This window comes from Toxotes jaculatrix, chromosome 8, assembly GCF_017976425.1.
Source record: "Toxotes jaculatrix isolate fToxJac2 chromosome 8, fToxJac2.pri, whole genome shotgun sequence".
NCBI classification, from domain to species: domain Eukaryota; kingdom Metazoa; phylum Chordata; class Actinopteri; family Toxotidae; genus Toxotes; species Toxotes jaculatrix.
Window position 1 is genome coordinate 14218962 of NC_054401.1, and position 21249 is coordinate 14240210.

Here is a 21249-nt window from a genome sequence, read left to right on the forward strand (position 1 = left end):
TCCTTTTTTTAAATTGATAAACAGATAAAACATGTGCTTCTTACCTGGCTGTATACACTGTGCCGGGGCACCATAACCATTCATCTGGCTGACTCCAATACTGTAAAGAGCAAAGCGGGAACCAGAGCTGGACACAGTGTGCCGATTGCTTCCAGCGGTTGGTTTGTAGGACATCTCTGCCCAAGAGAAATCTGTCCCCGCAACATTTTTCCACTGGACATTATGAGGCAGGTTCGTACCATCGATACGCAGCTCTGCAATTGCACTGGTCTGTGCCACAATCAGGGCTTGGTTGTCAAAGCCCTCTAGACCCTCTAATGAGTAAGAGGAGCAGAAACGGTCCGTGGACAGGATGGTGATCAAGAAAGGGTCATAGTACTGGAGCCAGCCAAATGAGATGCCGTTGAAGAGGAACAGCACCTGGATGCCATGCTCAGCTTGAATGAACAGTGTTTCAGGATCGTGATACTGGACCTCAACCATCTGCCCCCTGGTCAAACTCAAAACATCTTTATGGTTACCATATTGGACGGCGACTTTGGTGGGCTGGGAGGCCTGGAGGTAAACACTGTCATATTTCGTCTGGAGGCTCAGGGGAGGCAACATGAAGCTGGATCCCCAGCTGCTTACTGGCAGTAGCTGCTCGTAAACATGATTACATTTCGAGAAGCGCCAGGTGCAAGTGTGACCCGTGACAACAGCAACAGGGTGCTGGGAGGCAACTCTGGTGCCGGAAAGTTCATACATGCTCTGGAGCTGGACGCTCTCATATGGTTGGAGATCTATTACCATGTGGCTGCCACTCCCATAGACCTGACCCTGGAAGTTGATTGGACCTTTCGGGAAAATCTCCACTTTGTTGCTCTGTTTTCCATTTGTCACAGCAAACTCTTTATAGGAACCAAAAGGAGAATTTGCAGGTGTAAAGATGAAATATTCTGTACCCCAGTCGGTGGTGGGATATACCACAGAGGTGTCTGCTGTGTACAGCTTGTAGCTGAAGGAGGTTACAGTCACATCTGCTGAGGCTTCAATGCGCACTGTGTTGGGGGTCTTTACACTGCCAAACATCTCAACACCATTAGGGAGAGTGATGGTGACCCCTTCTCCAACTTTTAGAGTTTTCTCTTGCTTAAATTTTAAGGGCGGCACTTCCACCGTCACTTTAGCATTGTTTTGAACAGCAGTGATGTAGAGCTGAAAGTGAGGAGTATCGTAATGCGGAGCATAATTCTGTATGAATGTCAGGGCAAACTCCCTCCCTGCCCATCCAGCACTAGATGGACCTGACAGATGGGGTAAGAGCAAGGAAACAGACAGGAAAAACACGTCAAAAGAAGAGTTCTTTTCAAGTTACCTAAAATAAAACAGCCTGATACAAAATTGTGTTTCACAAATCCTGTGTATGAAGAAAACATGTAAAAAAAAATGCAATAGGAAATGAATGAGACTATTTGTGCCAAGACAATCAAAGGATTCATAGACTGGCAATACAAACTTGGCTTGAGACTTCTTGGATCGCATACACACAGTACAAAGAAACAATATGACACCAAAGAGAATGTGACTGAAAAACACCTTCATTTCAAAGTTAAAAAGCACGGATGAATGCTAGTCTGTAATGGATGGGGTGCTTTTTTTGTTGATAAGCATTGTGAGAGATTTAGACTGAGGAGTAGTCACTTGACTGCTTCTCAGCAGCACTCAATAAGTCACTTTTGCAGACAATATAATTGCATAATGGAAATATTATCAATATCTGCACCTATTCTGTGAAAAGAACATTTTCTGGGCTCAGTCAGGGCCTGGGGGATTTAGATTACACTCCTGTTTCACCCATTCAGTATAATAGTTGCAACTTAATAGCAGCTGAAGGTAAATGCTATTCCCAACAAAAGCAAATTTCAATTTAGATGGCTATCCTTTATGTGCTGCACTCTGAAATTCTTCACCTGTTTAACATTCTGCTCCATTCTCACAAGCACCTGGTATGGCCGCACTACAATGCTCTCAACTGAGGGGGTTGACAACCTGGATTAATTTCTTCAAACTGAGCGATCACTTGGCTTCATATCCTGCTGGGGAATTCTGAGCCAAAGTTTGAGGAACACTGCTGTGATCGATTAATTGAGCAAAGACACATTTAGCCAGGTCTAACAGTTGTTAAATGTGGGCAGGTTTTTTATTTTATTTTTTTTTGATAGACATCAAATAAAGGAATGATTTTCCAGATTTTTTAAATTTTCATCTCTAGTAGTTTGTTCAGTTTAACACTGCTTACAATCATGACAAATTGGAAAGAAAACAAGCATGGATATATCACACTGAAATTTAAATGAGTTACATTCAAATGCATCCTGCCACAAAATATGGCAAAATATACTTACAGCTGAGTGAAGCCCCCAGAGCACAAAGCAGCAACAGAGTGCCCATGGCTGAAAGGCAGAAATACTTGTTTCAGTTGCATAAGTTTAAAAAGTATCTGAGTAATATAAATGCTACATATATAACCTCAGAGTGAACAGTGCTTACCTGCAGAGGATAGTGTGATGAATTTTTTTTTGCAGTTTCATCCTTTTATATGCTCTGACAGACAAAAGCACGCCCAATCAAAAAACCATGGAGACCAACGGTTATGACTTAAAAAAAAAAAAAAATACCCTTCCTCTAAAACAAATTAAGGTAGAACTTGGCAATGAGCTGTAGGTCCTGCTGTATGTTGACATGGGTGTGAGATTCAACAGCAACCACATGCATGGGATTAATCATTCATCACGCTTTAATAACACACCTTGTGACATGCACATCCTGTCATTTCCAAGAATTTGCTGAGAATCCCTGCATGAACCTCTCACTAATTTGTACTGGTGTAGAGGATAAATAGTTGTAGGTATGGGTGATATTAAATTATGTACATGAGAGAAGAAGTCTATCAACCAGTACAACTCCTTTAGAAACGATTATTTTTTCTTATGTTATCTTAAGTGGATAATTTATGGAAAATGTACAACACACAGATACATTAGAATAATTTCATTAAAATATTAATCATACTTTTATTTTATTTATTGGTTGTGTGTACTTAACATGACCCCGTTTTTCACCTTCTTAAACAGAACAGAAATTCCAGCGCCATTTGATGTATAGCACCAGGAGGATATAGGTCAATTTCATTATTTGACCACATTCAGCTGTACTGTATATTCTGGTGTAACCAAATAATATTATCCATTTTAGAGTGGGCAAGGCGAGAATGTGATAAGACAAAAATCACAACTTATCTTCAAAGTTACCCAAGAGTGTCTGAGCAGACATCAACAGTCTAGTGTGGTAATGGGGCTGGGTTTTGTGGAATGCAAAAAAAAAAAAAAAAAAAAAAAGAAAGAAAGAGAGAGAATATTTGTGGATATCACAGTAATGACCTGTTTTTCTGCATTAATTAGTCACAAAATGTGATCTGCATCTAAGTCAAAGACAAAGACAACATGATTAAGCTCATAACACACCAACAAGTGAACCCTTGAATTTAATAACTGGATCAGACCTGCACAACGGACAGCACATCTGGCCAGTCTTCCTACAGAACATCTTCTGCTTAGGCATATTGACAGGATATCTGGTGTGAACAGTATCTCGAATGGGGAAAGGTCTGGGCTCTGAAGGGGCGACCCCAAAAAGGCAGATTTTCATTTCATTTCATACAGCAGATATTGATTAATGACATTTTCTAAAATGCGGCATGTTCATTTACCCTCTGTACCCTTAGTTTTCTTTACTATTACAATGCTCTTGGGTCACTTAATATTTTATGTCATTTGTTTTATTCATCATTTAAACAAAAACACCTACCACTTAAGCCCTACTGAAATCACAATTTCTGCCCATGTTTATTTTGTGCCTTTTAAGCCAGTTCATGCTTGCAATGTAATAATGTGTCCCCTGTGAAGCTTATAGCGTGGGTGGACGATTACAAGAACTGACCAATCAACTTCTAATTAAACCAACATTTTTGGGAATTGGCAGTCGTCAGGTTAAACGGGAGGTTTCTGTTGGTTTTGTGTGTCACCCAAGAATAACAGAGTGTAGTGGAGGGTGCAACAATCATTTGTTATAGGGAGAAAGTAAATAGAACTTGGCTCTCAAAAGTTTGCATTACATTTTTTTTTCTTTTTAAATAACGATTAAAAAAAACCTTCAAATATTTAATTGGTGTCCATTTGGTTAGAAGCCCTTGGGCAGGGCAACAGTAAACCTGGTTTAGTTACTGTAAACATATTGTGGATTTAGATTAAGGTGTGCCCTCTACTTTTTTTTGTTGGAATGTAATCAGCATTGGCCAGAGATGACCTTGTTTAAAAAAGGTGTATGGGCCACACTGATAAGAGTCCTGCCAGTATTATATAAAATGAAGGGCATGCCTAGAGTTCAAATGACAAACTATACAAAGTTGTTTAAATTGCTTTTGTATTTAAACAGACAAATAATACACATTAATCAGGACATTAAAAATGTCATCCAGTGAAGCCACTGTGAAAAGAGAAAATATAATTCATTACTGGACGTAATATTTTAAACAAATATTAAGTAGTGAACACACATACAGTACTGTTGTTGTGGAGAGGATCACTTACCAGCCAGGAAAGTTAGGGAGAACCCACGACTTGACTGAACTGTGTGAGTGGAGGTCATTGAGGTCTCCACAGAGACCACACAATTTGCCTGAGTACCACAGAGGGACCCTGACTGTCACCATGGTAACACCAATCTCTATCTCCAACTCAGACTCCATGCCAGTGTCTCTCCTGAAGATCACTATGACCTCTGACTTGTCCTGGTTCACACCAGATGACAGGGACACCCCTGATGACGAAGTGTAGGGTAGGAAAACAAAAGGTCCATTCACCTGTGGGGTACAAGATTAAGTTAGGACAAACACCGGGAAATTTCAAAATGTGTCAGTTTATAGCTGTCAAAAGCCTTAGTGGAGTTGTACCTTCACCATGCCTTCCTGTATGGCAATTGTTAGTCCATGCAGAAGGACCTGAAACACAGTGATGAGCCTGGAAGAGCTGCTATGGCAAGATCCATGGTAAGAGACCAGGCTGAACCACTGCTCACTGGCCTCATCACAGTGTGACATCAGGCTGTAAGATAGCTCTGGTTCCAAGCTCAGCTTCTGCCCACTGAGTGTGGAGACCTGGAGGCTGCCTAAGAGTTTACAAACTTCAGGTCTCTCATGACAGCCCCAGGAACCATTCCTCAGAGCACACTGCTGCCCTGAGTCGCAGCTTGCCTCCTCACATATCACCCCACCCAAAGTGTGGCACCAGCATATCTGGGTGCAGCCCTCAGTGTATAGTTGCTCATCCATCTGATGAGGGAGGAAAAACAAATTCTGCATGTGAGCTTTGATTATAGATAACAACATATCCCCTCGAGAATGCGCATAGCATTTACTGTGTGTATTAAACTTGTATATTTACCCTGATATATATATCACGGAGAACACATCCACACTGACTGTAAGGTACGCACTTATTCCCATCAAATACATTTCCATAGCTGCACTGGCAGCCTTCTGAGCAGCCAGCTGCCGAAGAACCAGGCTGGAGCAGAGCAGGGCATGAGTTGGAGCTGGAGTCAACACACTCCCTTGGGCTGCTGTGGTCAGGACACTGGAGAGCTGGTGGTAGAAAATACTAATCATTAAAAAGGGATCTTATACTCTTCATTTAAACTATGATGAAATTTCTTCCCTTACAGCATGGAGTGTTCTCTCTCCATGGCCCCACTGATATTCCTTTCGCCTGGCAGGCTGCAGAATATGCCTCCAGTGCCAGACAAGCCGCCATGTGTCCTGCCCCAGCACAAACAGCCCTAATGCACATAACTGTGTAAATATTACGCTCCACACCACTGTTCCAGCAACGGCTAAACTCAATACTACTGTCCAACAAGACATCACAGAGCATGCTTTCGAGAGGGGACAGGCTGCACTCATCACACTCCCTCCCACAAGTGTCAGTGCAAGGTTGTCCAGGAGATTCTACTGCCCAGCTGTGCAGGAGCTCTGCAAAGCTTTCAGTAAGATGACCGTTTCTGAGTTCCAAGTCGTCATACTCGTCCCCATTGAAGTTCCCACAGAGGCCTGAAGCTGTGGCATCATATACCTGTGGTACAGTTAACCTGAGGTATTGGGTGGAGGACAAGTCAACTCCCACCCCAGATGATGTGATGATAATCAGTCTGTTGCCAGCTTGGTATGCTTTAAATTCTCCATAGTCAAAAGGTACGCTGCGTTCTTCTCCATTTACCTGAAAGCACACACACACCACTTCAAGATAAGTTTTATAAACTCTTTGCAGCTTTAACACATAAATCCACACTGACAGCAGAACTTACTTGTATTTTCCACAGAGTTTTGGGGTCAACAGACACTTCAAATGAAGACAAATGAAATACTAGTCTGTGGATTGTGAAAATGCCATTTCTGTCTTTTTTAAAGCTAAGCAGCAAAGAATAGTCGTGTAGGACTTTAGAGGAGAGGGCTGACACTACATAGGTACAAGCGCCATGGTGAGGCAGAACAACACCGTCAAAAGTGATGTAGCCAAAGCCAGCAAACACTTGGCACACCCCGTACTGCAAGATGAGGCCCTCCTTCACAGAACAGCTTTCCATGGGGATGCACGCCACTGCACCTCTTTTACAGTTGCACTTTTGGCAGGTTTTCTGAGAGTAGAAGTGGCCAGCAGGGTGATACTGTCCCTCGTGCATGCAGCCGCACTCAGAAATCAGCACACACTGGTCATTGCTCAGAACATAGCCAGGGTCACATTGGCAGCCCTCCTCACAACCTCCGCTACAGTTTGCTGGTGAGGACAGGTCAGCACACACAACAGGACACCGAGGACCGCATAGCTCATAGTGGCTATTCTTAGGACATGTCATACCTAAGGGGAGAGAGGTCAACTAAGTCTTGCATAACCTTATTAGAATCACAAGGCATTTTTTTTAAACATACATTGCCTCATATTCTGACACAATCAATATATTACCATCCTAAAGAATTGTACTTTTTCCATGCATCCAACATTTTAAATAAAATTTAAGAAACAGAACGGGCCGTATACTCACCACAGAAAGTGTCACTCCGCCACTGTCTGACAGGCAGCTGAGCTGCTTGGCAAGCAGCAGCATAAGATGCAATGGAATTGCAGAGTGCCGAATAGTGTCCGTCAAAAGAGCAGGAGTCTGCTACACAGCTGTGGAAGTAAGGCTTGGGATCCAACACTGAGCCACAGTCTGCAAATGGCCCCAGCTCATTCAACAACACCCCACAAAAATCACTGCCTTCAAAAAGCTTCTTGGCTTCAACACGACAATGTTTCAGTGTGGAGGAACAGTTGGAGATACAGGCCTCCGCTCCCTGAGACCTCCAGCTGTGGGCAAAGGCTAGTGTATTCTGGGCAAGCTCCGCATTGGACATCATTTGGTCATCATGAGGATCAGTGTTGGCATTCCCACAAAGCCCAGAGACAGAAGAGCCATAACTGCTGGGGAGGATAACCATTAGAGTACCACTGTTATAGAAGATCAGCTGTAATCCAACATCAGTATGGATGGTGATCGATGAAGGTGTGCGGAACGCATTTATGTGGCCTGTCTGGTGAGAGTATGGTAAGGGCTTATACAGTCTATCAACCTGAGAATGAAAAGGAACAAAACACATGATTGTCAGGGTTGCATGTAGTGGCCCATTTTTAAGTATGTCAATAAGACCTTGCAGAGTACTCACCAAAACCTTTTGTGGGTCATCTTTTGTTACCACCACTTCCAAACCATAGATTGAGAGTGTTAAAGTAAGGCTATGAAAAAGCCTTTTGTGACAACTTGCATCAGAGATAGTGATATTGAACGGTGTTAATCCAGTTAGGTTGGAATGAGTTTGAACTAATGAATAAGCACAACTGTCTCTGAAGTCAAAATGATGTCCATCAAAGCTCGTAAAATGCAGCCCAGTAATGATGGTACAGTTCTGAGGTTTTTCAGGTTGACACACCCTCTTGTGATGATGTAGCTGCTTGCAAACCATTCCTCCAGGGCACTGGTCTGGACGGCAGTGGACCTCTCCAGCAGCTGGTCCACAAGTACACAGCTGACCACAGTTGTCAGGGATCCAGAAAGTTGAGTTGAGGCTGTGGTATTTGCCTCTGGAGTCTGTGCAGCCACATTGATGTGGACGCACACAGCCTTCTGGACTCCTGATGAAACCAGGATTACAGAAACAGCCCTGAACACAGACCTTAATACAGACGGTGGCATTAAATTCACAGGATGGAGGACAGGCTGAGCCGCAGGTCTTGTAGTGGCTGTTTGGAGGACAGCGCACATCTGAAATGATTTATTAGTGAGTCATTAAAATAATCTACAAGAATAATTAACTGCATTATATTGATTCTTAACAAGACGACTTACCAACAGTCACTTCATCATAGTAGCTATTCACGGATTCTTCACAAACTGTGGAATATGAATTTATGGCCTGGTCAAGAGACACTTTTGACAATCCATTATGCATGTTGTCAACTATACAACATTCATAGAAGGAGTCTGGATTGACATGACTATGACAGTGGGTCCAAGGACCATCCTGATCCATGAGCACTGCACACCGTTTCCTCTGACTAGAGACGTCAGACACAGGATCTGCGAGTGAGGTTAATTCATCCATTGTCTGCTTACAACCAGTGGAACAGTTGTGGTCCCCATCAAAGAGCTGGTAAGCCTGAGCAGACTCCACACTTGTCTTAATGGGAAGGGAGCCTGGTGTAGTTACAGGATACTCATCTTCAAGATCACCGTTAAAATTGCCACAAAGCCCATACACTTTGCCCTTGTAGTGCGGGTCCAGTTTAACAACAACTGTGGAGTTCCAGTCAAAGACTACATGCATACCAAAGTCAGTTTTCAATAGTGTTTTGCCTCCCTTGTAAGAGACCTGGATCTTACCCCGCAATAGATTAACAGGAATGTAAGCCACCTGACCATTAACCTGAGAATAAAAAGGGAGATTCATAAGTGATAGTAGGATAACTTGAGCCATAATTTCATTCAGAAACTGATATTTACTCACACGTATGCTGCCCTTTTCACTACCGAGCTTGATGTTGAACCCATAAGCTTGTACAGTCACCACCTGTGTGGATGATGCAGCTCTGCTGCCTTTGCAGTCATTCTTCTTGGACACACTAAAGGGTGTCAGACCACATGGTAGCCCTTTGCTGGCTGCGAGCAGATAAGTACAGGTTCCCTCAAAGTCATAGCTGAGCCCATCAAAGGTATGGTAGTGCTGCCTTCCCCAGGTCCAACACAGACCCTGACGGCTCTCACAGACAGGCACACCATTGATCAGAGAGCATTTCTCCGTTTCATCACATATTCCCTCACACAGATCTGGGATTTGCTCTGCTTAAAAAAACGCTATTTTAGTTTTAATGACAAAAAAAAAAAAAAAAAAAAAACAGAAATAAATGTACCAAGCAAATCACCATGTAAAAATGTTTCTTCAGTTTAAATGCTCACCATCCCTGTGGCAGCCCATGATTCCATCTAAAACTATACAACTGTGCAGTGGAGGACATGAGTATTGCTCACAGACAAGAGGAGGCCCACAGGTGCAGTTAACAGTACAGTTTTGGAGGAGTTTGCTCTCAGAGGCCTGAAAATAGAAACAACAAAAAAGGAAACCAAGAAATCACAGTTGAATGTATTTACTAAAAACATAAAATACTAATTAAGAATATTAAAAAGATTCTTAATAACATTAAGCAACAATATTGCAAACAAATTGCCAAATTTAAGTAAAAGTTTAGGACAACTAATATTACCACTATTCTATTATACTGCAGACAAAACTGTGTTTAATTCTGACCTTAAACTTCCTCCCATCCTGTACACAGCCACACTGCTCTGCCAGTACACAGACATGGCCATCATAAAGGTATTCAGTATCACACTGGCAACCTTCCTCACAGTCACTGGGGCACTGCACTGCCTGGATTATCTCAGGACACAATGAGGAGCAAGCATTGGCACACTGGCTGTAGTGGCTGAACTGAGGACACTGATAAGCTGTTAAAACAAAACAAGTTATAGTCTTGAATTTAGTATTTTTCTGCATTTCATTTTCATTTTCCCCATTTAATTAAAACATAATTAAATAATGAGCTGTTAGACTTACCGCAGCCTGCTGTGTTTGTCCAGATGTCAGTCGTCCCTCCTGCTTCCTTACATGCTGCCTCATAGGCCCACAGTGCGTCACACAGGGCCCAGCGCTGCCCCTTTGCAATACAAAGGTTTTTCATGCAGATTGAATAGTATTTCTGTGGGCACACTAAATGCTGACAAGAGGAGAATGGTCCCCTTGGGTGGGTGAGGAGGCCACAGTACAGGTCAGAGGTGTACTCTGGCACAGGGGACTGGCAGAGTTGACAGCTGCCGCCACATGTGTCACTGCAGGATGATTCAAAATCCAACAATTTCCATGATGCCCCAAAGATGTCAAGATTAGAGATCATGGTGCCATTGGGCAGCTGCAGGTCATCTAAGGGATTATCATTGTAGTTCCCACAAAGGCCACAGATAGAGTGGTGGTAAATGTCAGGGATCTTGACCAGAATGTGGTTTTGTAGGTCTGAAATGAGCTCAACTGACTGTGGGGTCTTGATGACTATCCATCCATTTTTCTGATGTACAGTAACGTTGTTCTGGGAGAATGGCAGATTCTCATAAACTCCATTAACCTGGGAGAGATTACTCACTTTTAAACATAATATACAATAGTTTGTGTATGCTGTGAAAAATTACAGCACCTGTTAAGAGATGGACAATAAGTCATGCTGAAGGCTGTGAAATCATAACATGAATTACCTGAATTTTTCCAGGAAAAGCTGTTGATGTCTTAAAATACAATTTATTGACTCGCAGGTAGATTTGTCTGCCCTCACTGCGGTTGCCCTGTGCAGCAATCAAAATAGGCTCCACATCCAGTTTCTTGAGAGAGCACGTCTGCACCAGAGTGTAGTTACATGAACCGTGAAATTCAAATGCCTGTCCATCAAACGTGGTGTACTGGGATCCATCAACAGAGCAGTGTGCCACTTTGGGTTTGGGGTGGCAACCTTGAACACCCCTAATAAGCTTACACTCCTCATCCTCTCCACAGGAGATATTATGACAAGTCATGTGTCCCCCAGCATGACATAAACAGCTTCGTTCGCATGAAGACACCTCCTGTCCTGCCCTGAGGTACTCTCCATGGTGAAAGCAGCCACAGTTTTCTGGATAGACACAGAGGTTGCCACTGTGAACTAACCCTGCTTCACAGAGGCAGTTCTCCCCAGTGTTCAGAGGCATCTCTACTGTGTTATTCCGCCAGCCGAGGCAGAGGTGAACAGAGGCAGAACTTGAGTTGTAACTGGTACTGGAGGGACAGGACAGATCTGCAGAGACACAGAGAGACATCAGTCACATAGGGCACAAAGACAGGAAAATGCTGTAAAGGTTAAGGTTGACCAGTGATGCATTAGTACCATCTAGTGGTCCAATAACATCTTAAAAGGTTGTGTCCTCAATGTCAATATGAGTCACAGCACACTGTCTCTAACTGATAATAAAAATTTCAACTTAATAAAACACAGCAATAAACAGAAAAGGGAACAAACTTTACACTAAGTACCTACAGGCATATAGATGATTTGAATGCAAGTGATCAGTCTCTTTTCCTCATGTTACATGATCAATATCATTATCAACAATCTAAGCATGATGAAGTGTGGTGTGCTTGCACAGGCATCTGCAAACTCTCCAGATTTCATTTGGTGTGTGATGATGCTGAACTTCAAACAGCACACGTTTACAATTGTAGAGGATATTAATTTAATTTACTTGCACAACAGAGCTGGGAGCACATTAACACTCACAGCAGAATCCAGGACTCCTCCAGGCATAAACTGCAGCCTTGTGGGAAAGGCAGACAGCTGTATACTCTGCCAGGGAGTGACACAATGAAGGCTGGAGACCTCCATGAAGACACAGGTCACTGACGCAGCGCTTGTAAAAGCTGGAGGGGTCCACTTTGCCATGACAGTGTCTAAATGGTCCATCAACTTCCAGAATTTTTCCGCAAGCCTCTGGATCAGAGGACCGGGCCAGACGCTCAGATGAACATTTTGGACAACTTCCCCCTAAACAGCCCTCCACACACCAAGGATTCTGCCCACTTCTCCAAGCTTTTCCAAAACGCTCAGGACTGAGATGCTCCTGTGTGCCATTTGCTGTCAGATCATCAGCTGGATCAGAGTTGAAGTTACCACACAGTCCACAAGTTGCATTAGCATATTTGTGGGAGAGATTAATGCTAACTATGCCCTCTATGCTGAGACTAAATTCAAAGCCCATGTCTGTGTAGATGTAAGCGTGCAGCCCCAGAGAGAAAGCTAGTGCAGTGGGGCTGAAGTGATACGGCATGCTCCTCTTGACACCATCAACCTGTAGGGGGTGCCAAAATTGTATTTGAAAGTCAACAAAAGGCAACACATTTTCACAATAAATTTTTGTCGAGTTCAGTTTAACTATTAGATCATTTATTGATGACTTATTGCAGTGCCAAAAATGCATCATATTAAAAAATACGTGACATATTAAAAAAAAACAAAAAAAACCCCACCACCAACAACACCAACAACAACAACAACAACACACACACCACCACCACCACACAACAACAACCAACAACCAGCAACAAGAGGATACTAGCACTCACCTCAATGTTCTCAGTGTTTTTGCTGTTCAGCTCCACAAGCACACCACTCACATTGATCAGGACATGAAGTTCTGACTCTAGGTGTCCCTGTGTCTGTACATGAACCTGAATGGCATCAAGTCCTTGTTTCTTTTCACATATGCCCAGTAACTGGTACTGACAGGTGCCACGCAAATCATAGTCATGGTGGTCAAAGGTGAACACGTGATGTCTGGTGTACATGCATGTCTGCTGGGGAATCGGCACACAGCTTCTGACTCCATCTTGAAGACTGCAGTATTCATCAGGGCCACATGAATCCAAATGGCACTGCGTCTGGTGGGTGTGGGGGTCACAAATGCACTGCTCAGTGCATCCGTCATCAGCCCAGAAGGTCTGGTTGCTGTGGTAACTGTAGCCGTTGTGAGTGCAGCCACACTGGGACAAGGGGACACAGGTGTCACCATCTCGGACAAACCCTGAGTCGCACTGGCAGCACTCCACACAAGCCAGGGAGCAGAGGCTTGAAATGAACGGGTCCTCACAGGTGGCAGGGCAGGCTGTGCCACAGGTCTCATAATGGCTATTCAGTGGGCAGGACACGGCTGATAGGAGACAAGAACAATGAACAACAATGTGGAGGAAAAACTGCACACATCAGCTTGTAAGTTTCCTGACACACTGTATATATGTTTTAACAGAGGCAGCTGTTGGGCTGTTAAGTATAATAGGTGGCATTGGGGCTAATTAAAGCAGTCACATTTAGGAAGAGTTCATAAAGGTTTCAGGGTAGCCATGTGTGAAAGCATATCTGCACAGAAAAATGAAAAGATACAAGACACCTGTAACCACTTAATTATGTGATTTGTAAGGCTTTTTAAAATCCCACCAAACCAATTCATACATTTGCTTGATAGTACCACAAATTTGCTTACGGCAGAAAGTGCTATTCCGCCACTCTCCAATCTGGATCTGGGCATTTTGGCAGGCAGCAGCATAGGCCTCCAAGATCAGGCAGAGGGCCTTCTGAGTGTCATTACTGGAGCACAGGTCAAATATGCCAACCCCTGTGGGGACTTCAGTGTAGTCTACAACTTTCCAGCACAGACTGAAAGGATTTTGTGGTGACCAAATGTACTGATGCAGAGAGATCCACTGACTGGCAATATTTTTCTCCTGTAGCTGATCAGCAGAGCAGTGGGGGCATGCATCTCCACAATCTGCTGTGCACTGAGCTTCCTGATCAAGAACTCTCCAACTCCAGCCAAAGGTGGTAGCATCAGCTGCCTCACCCTGTGGGGTCCTGAGGTCATCATCTTTGATGCCATTGTTATTCCCACACATACCATGGACTTTGGTTGTATTAAAGAGGAGGATGGTGGCAATATGAGAGCAGTCATATTTAATTTGGATGCCCAGATTAGTATCCACAACAACAAACATGCCACTCTGATAGATCCTTGTCTGTCCAAACTGTAGAGTCACAGGCAAAAGCTTTTTTTCACCATTTATCTGCAGAGAGCACAAACACATTTTGTATACATTACTTTTACATGCAATTTTATGGTGAAATTTTAAGCACATTCCCAAAAGGCCGATATATAACTATGATGCATTTACATATTTAAAGATGATTGAAGAAATTATGTATTATGGCTGTCATCCTATAATAGTTAAATCACAAAGTGACTGTGAGGCTAGATTAGTGATGTGGCAGTTTCAGCATGTCCAAATTCAAACTCACCCTGGCATAGCCTTTTTCCCCTCTGTAGATACTAATATTGTCTTTAGCCACTTTGGCATGAATAGCTTTAAGAGAGGAAGCCCCATAGGGTGTCCTGTCTCTCTGTACTCCAACCCAAACTGTATTATTCTCACTGGTGTCACTTAGTATGTGGATGAGAGTGTAGGTACAGTTTCCTTGAAATTCAAACGCCTTCCCATCAAAAGTGTAGAAGTGGGCACCTCCCAGAACCCAACACTGGGTTTGCTGAGGTTGGCACTGGTCACCACAAGTCTCGCCATTCTCACAGATTTTATAATCACCAGCTGAAAAGAATAAAGGTGAAAAGTATCAGATTAATGGCAGTTTAAGCAGAGGACACATGCAGCTGGAGATGTCTGCAGCAAAGAAAAGGAAGTCAAGTAAGTGAGTTAAAGTGCAGATATCCTGTAGTGATAAAAGTAAAAAGGGAAAAAAAAAAAAACCCTTCCTAGAATAGGTTAGCATTAAATGTAGACACCCCCTCACAAACATTTGTGACACACATATACATTTAAATGTCAAAGGCTGCCATGAGGACAAGTGAAATTAAATTAAGGTGCACCATTATTTGTGATAGACAAGCAGTACCATCATTCTGAGGCTTCCAGGCAGATAGGAGTACATAAGTACATAATGGACTATTCAAAAGGGATGAGGGGTTAACCTCATTTCAGGTAAAGTGACAGGATACGGGGGGGAACAACACCTCTATAGGGTGTATAAGGATGCAAAACAACCCTTACAGAAAAACAAAGTGACATCAAATTTATAAAACTTGATAACATCAGTGACTTGTGCAGCACATTTAAAAACAGTTAGCTTCTGAGGAAACGTCACCTAACCTAGCAGAACCAGCCCGTCCTACCTTTCCTTGCACAGCCCCAGGTACTGTTAAGGGTGCAGCTCTCTCCCTCAGGGCATGAGGCTGTCTCACAGCACATGGTGGCATTAGCAGAGCAGTTACACCGCTCAGAGCATCCCTCAGCCCACAATATCTCCCCAATCTACAAAAAACAGTGAGTCAGTGTTGGAGTGTGTTACCCAATTGTTCTCTAAACAAAACAACCCATAACACACACACCTGGGATTTTATGATTAGTCAGGTGATTCAGGTGAGGCATATAAAGATTTCGCAAAGACATTAATGAGTCACATTATCAACAGTGCATAGCATAACTAAGACCTGTCACTTGTTCAGCTCAACTGAAGTAACAGGTTTATAACTGAACTTGCGGGTCACATGTAAATGTGTCACAACAACACACCAACAGAGGTACAAGAGATTTACCAGTGTTAAGAAAAAAAGAAAAAACATTAATGATATGAGAAGAGAAAATGTACATGCCAGTTGGTATAAACCACGTAATGTGTAGTTACCTACCTCAAAGTAGTGCCCATGGTAGAAGCAACCACATTGCTCAGCTTTGATACAGCCATTTCCAGTCTGCATGTATCCAGGGTCGCACTGACATCCCTCATAACAGGGCCATGGGCAGTGGATATCAGATAAAATACCACAGGACTCAGGGCACGCACCAACACATATACTGTAGTGAGAATTTTCAGGGCATGAGAGCACTGCAGGGTGGGATAAAAAAAAAAAGAGAGCTCATTTACTGTACAGAGTCAAGCTAGCCTTGCATCAATCTTCCAACTTCACTGAATAGAGACTGCAAGAGTTCTAAGTGCAACAGAAGCATATGTGCAGACCCCTGATTTACATGCACTGGCATGCCATAAAACACTAATGAAACAACATATGTACAAGAAAGACAGTCAAGATGAATAATGCTCACAGCACTTCTCACTCCTCCATGGTTTGACTTCAGCTCCTGCCCCCTGGCACGCAAAAGCGTATTCTCTCAAACTATTGAAAAACAATTCTTCATTCCCATTAGACATACACAAGTCATTCACACAGTTCTCAAAGAAGGGCTCTGGGTCCACAGTGGAGTGACATCCACTAAATGATCCTGCAGGAGAAAGCAGCGTGCCACAGATGTCATCAGATGCAAATTCAGCTGCCCTGGTAGAGTTGCACGCTGAACAGAGACCACATTCTTCAGAGCAGTTCATTCCAGGTGGTGAAAGCGACCAGGAAGACGCAAATATAGAAACATCACTTGCAAGGCTGCCATTTGGACTCAGTTTGCCGTCTGTAGCACCAGCACTGATGCTTCCACACAAGCCACACATTTTCCCATGGGAGGCAGGAATCACTACTTGGATCAAATTAGGCCCTCCATAGCTCACAACTACCCCTGAGTCTACAACAACACGAGTCAGCAAGCCAGAGCGGAGTATTGCTACATGATCCAGTTGGACAGGAAGACTCCACAGAGCACCATCAACCTGAAAAATTTAAATGTTAAAGTTACAGTCAAGGCACATTAAACAGAACGTGTTTGTAAATGTGCAACTGCTTACCTTTGCTTTTCCCAAATGCTCCATCTCTAACGACATGTTCATTCCATGGACCCTGAGGTACAGCTGTCCTTGCTGGATGATAACAACGGGGTTAGATTCTTCTTCATCACAAACCTGTGATAGAACATAACGGCAGTTCCCCATATTAAAGTCAAAGTTACGTCCATCATAGCTCCTGAAGTGTCTACCACCCATGACAGTGCATTTAACAGGCTGTGATGCACGGCATGCCCTGTGACCATCTTGGATGGCACATTTTGTTCCATTTGGACATGTGTGGTTGGTGCATTGTACTGCGTTGTGGCCCACACAGACACAGTGCAGCTGACAGTGCTCATCGGGGTAGAAGCTCTCATGGATTTCATGGTAAACACCACTGTAAATGCAACCACACTCAGACTCTGACAAACAATTGCCACCACTGTGGAAAAACCCAGGTCTGCAAAAACAGCCCTCCTTGCATTTCCCTGCTAGAGGATTTGGATTTTCTACACAGTCAGACATGTGACTAGAGCAAAGGTGGTATTCACTGTTAGGTGGACAGGAGAGACCTGAGGAGAAAGAGAAAAAACAAACAAACAAACAAAAAAAAAAACAAAACAACTATTTTATTCAATATATTTCAGAGATTACATTTGAAATAAAACATGGTATTTAACTATGGTTACTTACTACAAAAGTTGGAAGTTCTCCATTCATCCACCATAGCTCCCATTTCTTGACATACAGCAACATAGCTGGACAGAATTTGACACAGGGTCATCTGGTTACCATAACAGAGATGATGAACACAATTGTCATAGAAATCTTGGGGATCAACTGTTTTATGGCAGCTCTGGAACGCTCCCTCTGTATCTAGTAACCTTCCACAGAAATCTTTTCCCTGATAAAGAGCCATATCTTGTAAATTGCAACCTGAGGCGTTCGTAGGCATATCCACACATTTGTGTTCACTGCTTGTTTTCCAGTATCTAATGGCCTGAATGATATCCGATTCGTCATCAGGCATCAGATCATCTTCTGGGTTAGCATTAAAGTTCCCACACAAGCCACAGAGATTACCAGAGAAGATCCTTGGCATTTGGACGGTCAGGGCATCGGGGCTGTATGTCACAACAATGCCAAAGTCTGTCTCTATGCGCTTCGAGAGTCCAGTCATGTAGAGCTTTATTTTGCCTTGGCTCAACACCGATGGAAGACGCAGAAGCAGACCATTTACCTGAAACAAGGGAAGTAATGTTTACACTGCAAGTGGAGAAAACAGTTTGCCTAAAGGTACTGCAGCAAATAGAAGAACATACCACAGCCCTGTTGCTCCAGTCATCTATCTCAATGTAATAACCAGAAACCACAATTTTAACATGCCGAAAGGAAACACTGGTAGCAACTCTCATCTGATGCTGCACCTCCACATGAAAGTCTTCCAAGTCCCCCAAGGTGGGACAGTGAGACGTGAGTAGGTAACTACAGTTGCCATAGACATCAAAGTTAAGTCCATCAAAGGTGGTATAGTGAAAATCTCCTTTGGCTATGCAAATGCCGGGGCCATTCCAGTGACAGCCCAGGACTCCATTCAGAACCTTGCACACTTCCCCTATCCGACAACGAGACTGAGCACACATAATCTTCTTGGAGTTAGGCTGGCAGACACATTTTTCCTGGCACTGCTCGTTGACCCAGAAGTTCTCCTTGGGGAGATAGTAGGAACCTTGGTGAAGACAACCACACTTGCTATGTGGTACGCACTTCTCACCACTCAGTAGATACCCCCTGTTGCACTGGCATGATTCCACACAGGGAAGTGTGCAATTACGATGGGCCTCTGGGTTACCACAGGTAGCAGGACAGGCAGAACCACAGGCCTCATAGTGGCTGTTCATAGCACATGCCATAGCTGTAAAAGAAACAACATACACGTCTTTTTTTTTTTTTTAAGCAAACCATGTTTTTGATCACAAAAAAAAAAAAAAAAAAAAAAAAAAAAAAGACTTACAGCACTTAGTGATGGTTCTCCAGTTTTGGACTCTGGCACCAAGCCTCTGGCAGGTGTTAGCATAGGCCGGTAAGACCTTGCACACAGAAGAGGAAGCTCCACTGACACGAAGGCTGTTTACACAACTACTAACAAATGGTTCAGGATCAATGTATGAATGACAATCTGCAAAAGGTCCACCACTTCTCTGTAGTAGACTGCACCCAATCCTGAAGGAGTTGCCTTTGTCAGGAAAAGATTTGGTTTGGCTTTGAGTGCACACTGGACATGAGACACCACCACCACAATCCTCAAAACAGAAGCCTCCATCACTGCTCACCACCCACTGGAGACTAAAATCCACTGTCTGGGCCTCATCAGTGCTATTAGAGGCAATGACGCCATCTGAAGAGCTGTGATTAGTGTTTCCACACAAGCCACACAGGACCCCATACAACTCTGGGCCAACTTCAACCTGAAGATGTTGTTTCCCGTCGTACTGCAGAGCTAGGCCAAAGTTAGTGTCCAAGACAACACTGGACCCACTTGGATAAAGGTTTATGGAACCATTTCCCAGGGTCAGGTTCCTCTTCTGTCCATCAATCTGTTGAGTGTAAATTCAAGAAAAATGTAAATGAACAAAAAAAAAAAAAAAAAAAAAAAAAAAAAAAGTGAATATTTAATTTAAATATATTCACTGCACTCACCCTAACAAAATTTTTTTCTCCTTTAACAACGGAGATATTAAAGCCCTGAATGCCTATCTGCACGGTGTGGATGGTGGAGACAGTGGCACTGTTCAGATATGCTCTGTTTACATTAATCTGCAGTGGAATTGAAGCATTTAAGCCTGCACAGGTAGTCTGTACTAAAGTGTAGTTACAGTTTCCCTGTAGAACAAAATGTCTTCCATCAAACATGCGGTAATAAGAGTCACCCCAAACAGCACATATTTTAGTTTTCAAAGAACAGAATGGTTTGCCATCTTTGATAAGACACTTCCGTTTGTGACCACAGCGTAACTCGTCACAAGAAGATGCAGCTGCAATTTGAAAAAAGAAAAGAATAAGAAGAAGAGGAAAAAAGTTCACATCTAAGTGTAACTGTTAAGACATTTGCCAAACAACAATTAATCATGTAAAGTTGTTCAAAAAGCCACAATACATACGTTTCCCGCACACTGCTGTTTGCAGTCTGTTCATGGCACTCAGATAGTTCAGATAGTGTTCCACATCTGTGTGTGTTTGAGGAGGAGTAAGCTCTGCATTATCAGGCAGCCAAGTATAGTTGCCCCTCCGGGAGAATTTAACACCAGACTTTAAATCTCCTGTGTGAGCACTGTTATCTTCCTGCTCACTCATGTCACCTGAATCAAACATAGGTACAGTCTGGCAGATATCTTCTACAGAGGGCAGTACGGTTAGCGCTGAAAAACTCCCTCCGTTGTCATGTCTGAAGTAAACAAGTTGAACAGGACTGTCACTAGAAATGTGGATTTTATCTGAGGTCACAACTGGGATGACCTTCATAACACCACCAACAAGAGACATTTTTTCGCCCTGTGCTGGTGGTGATGTTCAGATCAGAGTTGATAGTAGCCATTGCCAACAGGAAACTGGAACTCATTCCTGTGTTTACCAAAGGAAAGATAACGTAATCAAAACTCCACTGAGAAACTGGTTTCAGTTCAACAAATCCATACAAACAATCCCCAGGTGTGTGTTTAGAGCAGGTAAAACTAACCACAACTCCAACAGCCTCTTTGGAATTTAACTCTGAGCCAGAGAGACTGGTGTTGCTCTGGATGTACACACTCTGCAGCACACCTATATGCAGCTTAAGGACACTACCGCTGGGGTACATATTGCCATTAAAGAGTACTTCCCCTGACAGGAAGATGTCCACTGATGTCTCATGGTCCGAGCTGGTGATCACCATTTGGTTGACAGCAGTCTGGTTAGGGAAGTGAGGGGTAATGGGATAGTAGTGGGTTCCCCAGGAAGACACATCATGAAGGAGGCTATGGTCACAACCAGTCTGGGTGCAGAATGAGGCAACAACTGTAACAGGCTTAATGGACATCACACTGAGGAGGCAGGAGGAGCGAGCACTGGCCATTCCCACAGTCACTGGCAGGTGAATTGTCTTTGACTGGCTAGCAGAGAGGAATAGGCGTTGCATGAAGCTGGTATCCAGAACCTTTACAGTGACTGGGGTCCAAACACCAGTGGCTATGATAGTTATTTCATAGCTAACATTTCCTGTTGGGTCATTATGAGG

General features: G+C 43.3%; 1 protein-coding gene across 1 annotated transcript in view; it reads right to left on the reverse strand.

Annotated features, from left to right (window-relative positions):
* Positions 1–20636, reverse strand: part of LOC121185628 (IgGFc-binding protein) — a 32510-nt gene extending 11874 nt beyond the window's left edge. The window contains exons 1-27 of the mRNA XM_041043894.1: positions 20138–20636; positions 19677–20011; positions 18991–19573; positions 18299–18891; positions 17670–18216; positions 16998–17548; positions 16367–16922; positions 15952–16148; positions 15436–15574; positions 14550–14854; positions 13741–14317; positions 12827–13410; positions 11469–11504; positions 10933–11418; positions 10244–10805; positions 9935–10134; positions 9586–9721; positions 9137–9471; positions 8479–9055; positions 7138–8394; positions 6403–6953; positions 5762–6314; positions 5484–5683; positions 4994–5371; positions 4636–4903; positions 2388–2435; positions 45–1286 (exon numbers count right to left, since the gene is read on the reverse strand). Coding sequence (XP_040899828.1) covers positions 45–1286; positions 2388–2435; positions 4636–4903; positions 4994–5371; positions 5484–5683; positions 5762–6314; positions 6403–6953; positions 7138–8394; positions 8479–9055; positions 9137–9471; positions 9586–9721; positions 9935–10134; positions 10244–10805; positions 10933–11418; positions 11469–11504; positions 12827–13410; positions 13741–14317; positions 14550–14854; positions 15436–15574; positions 15952–16148; positions 16367–16922; positions 16998–17548; positions 17670–18216; positions 18299–18891; positions 18991–19573; positions 19677–20011; positions 20138–20519 — 12178 coding nt within the window. The 5' untranslated portion in view covers positions 20520–20636. The remainder of the gene's footprint in view (positions 1–44; positions 1287–2387; positions 2436–4635; positions 4904–4993; positions 5372–5483; positions 5684–5761; positions 6315–6402; positions 6954–7137; positions 8395–8478; positions 9056–9136; positions 9472–9585; positions 9722–9934; positions 10135–10243; positions 10806–10932; positions 11419–11468; positions 11505–12826; positions 13411–13740; positions 14318–14549; positions 14855–15435; positions 15575–15951; positions 16149–16366; positions 16923–16997; positions 17549–17669; positions 18217–18298; positions 18892–18990; positions 19574–19676; positions 20012–20137) is intronic.
* Positions 20637–21249: the final 613 nt, after the last annotated feature.